At 30.4% G+C, this 5,382-nt stretch overlaps 1 protein-coding gene across 1 annotated transcript; it reads right to left on the bottom strand.

Annotated features, from left to right (window-relative positions):
- Positions 1-1,248: 1,248 nt before the first annotated feature.
- Positions 1,249-1,788, bottom strand: LOC109602888 (uncharacterized). The gene is made up of 3 exons (XM_020019332.2): positions 1,676-1,788; positions 1,507-1,624; positions 1,249-1,455 (listed from the first exon to the last, which is right to left on the bottom strand). Exons 1-3 carry the CDS (start codon positions 1,786-1,788, stop codon positions 1,318-1,320), a joined length of 369 nt encoding a protein of 122 aa, XP_019874891.2. The 3' UTR covers positions 1,249-1,317.
- Between the last annotated feature and the right edge of the window lie 3,594 nt (positions 1,789-5,382).

A 5,382-nucleotide genomic window follows, 5' to 3' on the forward strand; every position in this document is an offset into this window, starting at 1 on the left:
GTGCTAATCTCTAATACTAGCTTAAAATTTGTAATTCCTCAATTCCACTTTGCTTTCCAGATAACCTAGATCTAGCACCACAGCATGCACGACAGATAGTTGTTTCAAGCGGGACAATTTCTTGTGAATTTTCCGCGTTTAATGCAATTATTCCAGGTCCCGTGCCACAGAAATAATCTCCGTTGCAGGTTTTGCGTTGAGCGGAGCGCCCTTATCTGTCCCTGCAGCGCCCGCACTGAAATAAGTAGCGGGGCAGGATTGCCTGTTAGCCCAGTTAAAATTCCTATCGCGCAATAATTGAATCTAAAAACACATTGAGTGTCTCGGGGTGGTAGCTTTAATCCAATTGTGCGCCCCACCAATACAATTCATTACTAACTAATCAAGTTCCACAACATTGAGCCGCACATACCATCTGTTATCTGTTCGATGCAATTGTAATTGTTTGCCGGGCCTCGATTTATGGACTGTATTATCGTTTGCTGACGGACGGACGATTTTTACCATTTTTTTTTACCGTTTTTTTTTTGTCATCGGACGGGGGGCGACATTTCGTTGGGATTCGAGATCGCCGTTTGATGGAACTAATCGACTAAACGATAACTAATCTCATTAATTCAACATTATCGATTTTGGCGCGATGAAAAATGAAAACTTGGAAACTTGCAGATAATTAAGCGGGAGGGCCTTTTGTATTGTGCACGGCGCGGCGAAACCATTTTGATATTAATTTGTGATAAAATTAATTCGAAATAAGCCGGAATTTATTTAGGGCTGGGGGGGACGGCGAACGGCGGCGGAGGGAAAAAAAAAAGAAGTGGTGGCTTAGTTGGCGAGCGGCACATAAGTCGCTTGTCGTAATTAATGGTTAAAGTTGGCAACCGTGGAGTGGGTCTCAGGGCTGCCAACGGAACTTAAGAGCTTTACAAGTTCACCAGCTACTACAACCACTTGAATAATTACCAGCGACAGCTTTTAACCCCGTCTAAGAGTAGTTTACAAAGAAAATAGATTATTTTTCACTCGCCGCCTAAATAAATTAATGCAATTTTCTACTTCGGCTTTTGTGCGGAAACACCAGCGCTAAGAGAAAATCATAAATATGCACCACTTCATCCGGAACAGTTAATTTATTTTGCTTTTTGGTTAAACAGACGTTGGGCGTCAATCGATTCGGCCAAATGATTACGTTCCGTTTTTAATCGCTTCACTTTAAGTTTCTCAACTTCATAAAATAATGTCACCGCAGTCGTTTAACGTCTAATTTATTTTTCATTTACAAACAAACAAACAAAAAGTATAATTAACAGCAACTTCTTATGTGTAGATGGTAATACTGAAGCTCATTCCTTTGGTCCATTGTGAAACCAATTCGATGGTAACGGAGGTGCTACCAATGCCTCCAGATTTAATTGTTGGGTAACCACCATTTCCATCACCAATCAAATCTTCAACCTACGTTAACAATGAAGTAACACTTATAAATAATACTTTTGTAAAACTTACATAAATGCATTGAATTGGGCTTGAGTTTATGATACCCCCATTGGGCCAATTCACAGTTTGTCTCACAGTTTGCAGCAATTTACCTTCTTCAGTTATAACCGTTTGATACACAAGTGTACTAAAATAACATTACTGAAATACAACACAGTGAACACTGTGAAATGTTTACCTTGGTGATCCCCCACAAAGATCAATGTTGTGTACATCAGATCGTTGTTTGGAGACAGCTCCAAAAGTGGTGACCAGAAGGACTGAGAAGACAATTAAGGTCTTGAACTCCATCTTGATGAAAAAGTAATATTTTTCCTAATAAATTATGCTTTTATACTGTATCTTATCTCTTTAACGACATTACGTTGCAAGTCTTTAAATAATTACATACAATCATAAAAATTTAGCAATTCACTGTAAATGTGAATAAATAATTCTTACATAATTATATTATTTAAATTAGTTAGAATAATACAAAATATTGACTTCTTTATTTATTTATATGATTTGTATTTCTAATTTTAGTATTCTAAAGAAGGCTTTAAATCCTTTATTTAATGCCAAATCCAAATATTATTTTTGTAATTATTATACTTATTGTTTAATGAATATCACAATTAGGAAATTGTTCATTTACGGCATTGTTAAGTGGGAGTGATATCAACAATGGGGCCATTCACCTTTGCCACCAATCAAATCTAGAATCATTTATACAAATATTTATTTAACCAACACTTTGATAGTTTTTAACTTCGTTTAAAATAGTTTTCAAGAAAAGTAAATGACAGATTTTAATAATTTTTCTTCTACAAGTATAACCTTATTCACCAATCGATTCTTGAATATTTTATACAAATAGATAATAGTTTATAAAAAAAATATAAACGTCATTTTGTGTCTTGTTCCAATATTATCTCTGTTAAGTTATAACATTGAAATACCATAGTACTAAATATAAAAAGTTAGTTTAATAAGGTGAGTTTTGAGACAATTCCCAAAAGTAGAATCCAGGAGGACTAAAAAGAGGATTAAAGATTTAAATCCAATCACATTGAATATGCAGTGTTTTCCTTTATTAAATTTTAAATTTTGAAATTTTAAAATTTAAATTTATCAAATTTGAAATTTGGAAATTTTGAAATTTAAAATTTAAATTAATTAAATTTTTATATTTTAAATTTTAAAATTCATATTCTTAAATTTATTAAATTTTTCATATTTTTGAAATTCTCAAATTTAAATTTATCAAATTTTAAATTTGGAAATTTTAAAATTTAAATTTATTAAGTTTTAAATTTTGAAATTTAAGTTATAAAATTTAAATTTATTACACTTTAAATTTTAAAATATATTAAATTTTAAATATTATTTATTAAATTTCAAATTTGAAAATTTTAAAATTTAAATTTATTAAATTTTTTAATTTTTGAAATTTTAAAATTTTAATTTATTAAATTTTGAAATTTAAATTTTTGAAATTTTAAATTATGAAATTTTAAAATTTAAATTTGTTAAATTTTACTATTTTTAAGTTTTAAATTTTGAAATTAAAATTTATTAAATTTTAAATTTTGTAATTTTATATTTTAAAATTTAAATTTATATTTATTAAATTTTTAAATTTGAAATTTTAAATTTTCAAATTTAAATTTTGTTAAAATTTAGCATAAATTATGTTTGAAATTTTGAAATTTAAATTTTTGAAATTTGAATTTTTGAAATTTTAAATTTTGAAATTTAAAATTTTAAAATTTAAAATTTGAAATTTTAAGTTATAAAATTTAAATTTATTAAACTTCAAATTTTGAAATTTTAAAATTTATTAAATTTTAAATATTAAAATTTATAATTATTAAATTTTGAAATTTTAAAGTTTAAATTTATTAAATTTTGAAATTTTAAATATTAAAATTTAGGAAATTTTAAATTTTTATATTTTTAAATTTTAAAATTTTAAAATTTAAATTAATTAATTTTAAATTGTAAAATTTATATTTATTAAATATTTAATAACTTAAATCCTATCATGTTGAATATGTAATGTCCTCTAAAATCTTTTAACACCACTCAAAACTGGTTTACAAAGAAAATAGAAAGAATATTATCTGTCAACAGGAATTCGATAATTGAGATAACTTTTAACATTGACTAAAGAAAACAAACATCATTTTGTGTCAGGTTCCAATAATTTTTCTTCTACAGTTATAACCTTAAAATACCAGAATACTAAATATAAAAAAATAGTTTAGTAGGTTGAAAAATTTATTTGGATATTCCTCTAGAAATTTGAGTCAAGTCGTCGTTTTGAGACAGTTTCAGAAAGTACAATACAGGAGGACTTAGAAGACAATTAAAGGCTTAAATCCAATTATTCTAAATGTATAGTGTCTTCCAATATATTTTAAGATCGTTCAAAAATGGTTTACAAAGAAAATAGAAATATTATTTTCTATCAACACGAATTCGATAATTGCGATAACTTTTAACATCGTTTAATATAGTTTACAAAGAAAACACAAACGTCAATTTGTGTCAGGTTCCAATAAATTTCCTTCTAAAGTTATAACCTTGAAATACCAGAGCACTAAATATAAAGAATAGTTTAATTTACTTGGATGTTCCTCAGCAAAGTTAAATGAATTCATTCTTTGAAGGATTTAAATAAGAATTAAAGTCTTCAATTTAATGTTATTGAACCTTTAATCACTTTCAATAACTTTTAACATAATATGTAGGAGAATTTACTAAGAAAATAAAAGTATTATTTTCTGTCAGCTTATTATGTTTACAAAATTAAAGACCTCAAGTAGAAGTTATTATATTAATTCAAACTCAAAACATATTAGTAAAACAATTCGCCGGAATTTAATTATCAAAAAATTCGTCGAGAACGCATGTAAAGAAATCCGTACAAAGATACGGGCGAAGAAAATTCGCATGGCAAAGCCATTCTGTCCCGCAGTTCCGTCTAACGGCTGAGAGTGAAATCGCAGGGGATGTACTCGGGGAAATGTGGAAGACGTTTTGAATATATAATGCGGGGGCGGAAAGTGGAGATTTACAAAATAGCTACACTTTTAGAGGTAATGTCCCTGTTTTATCAAAATAATGCCAGCCACTGTTCGGGAAAATGTCTTATTTAGGAATCAATTTATAACTTTCAACTCATTTCGTTCCATTTCACTTTAATACGTACTCCCCGATGATAATTTTCCCCCTTAAACGGTTTAATAGGCGTACGAGAAAAAATAGAACTAACGTCGTGCGACCGCTTATCACTTTATGACGACTTTAGAATGCGAGATATGTGATTTATGGAGTCGGGCTAGAGAAAAGGGGTGAGACATGAAAATGCTCGAACGTACGTTCAATCAACTTGAGCCGTTTCGCGGTCGATTTATCTTAAAACTATGAAATATGCAGACAATTTTTTTCGTCCGGGCCGAGGCTGGAGGAGCAACAGTGTGCGTTGAATAATGGACGGGGCCCACGAAGTTTGTGCGGCAGCCCATAAATATTAGCTATTGCGCAAAACACACAATTCGCATCCCTTTAGTTCGGCAACACAAACATATCGGTCGGTGTTTAGTGGCAGCAAATCTAGTTCGGAAGACATTTGTACTAAGAAGCTGGGTTAGAGGAAGCATCTTCGGGGCGGGAGATGAATTGCCCAAGTTACTCGCAGGAAACTGGAGCGCTAAGACAAAGTGGAGGCTCGGTCCCCTCCTGCGCCCCCATCGCATTCTGTGCTCGCTCGCGAACCCCCCTCGTCGCAAAACGACGTTGATACTGCCTACACCCCGTTACGCTGGATATTCGCCTCTATGATGTATTACGTCAAGGCGATGTGTTTTGCTTGCAATTTATTTTATGTGAATACGCAAA

Source organism: Aethina tumida, chromosome 4 (genome assembly GCF_024364675.1).
Source record: "Aethina tumida isolate Nest 87 chromosome 4, icAetTumi1.1, whole genome shotgun sequence".
NCBI classification, from domain to species: domain Eukaryota; kingdom Metazoa; phylum Arthropoda; class Insecta; order Coleoptera; family Nitidulidae; genus Aethina; species Aethina tumida.

Bases quoted from the DNA above. Each gene is read 5' to 3' on its own strand.
- LOC109602888 (XM_020019332.2), bottom strand. From the start codon at position 1,788: ATGGAGTTCAAGACCTTAATTGTCTTCTCAGTCCTTCTGGTCACCACT. The intron at 1,625-1,675 runs GTAAACATTTCA...ATGTTATTTTAG, and splicing joins CTTTGTGGGGGATCACCAAG to TACACTTGTGTATCAAACGG. The intron at 1,456-1,506 runs GTAAGTTTTACA...TTGTTAACGTAG, and splicing joins GCCCAATTCAATGCATTTAT to GTTGAAGATTTGATTGGTGA.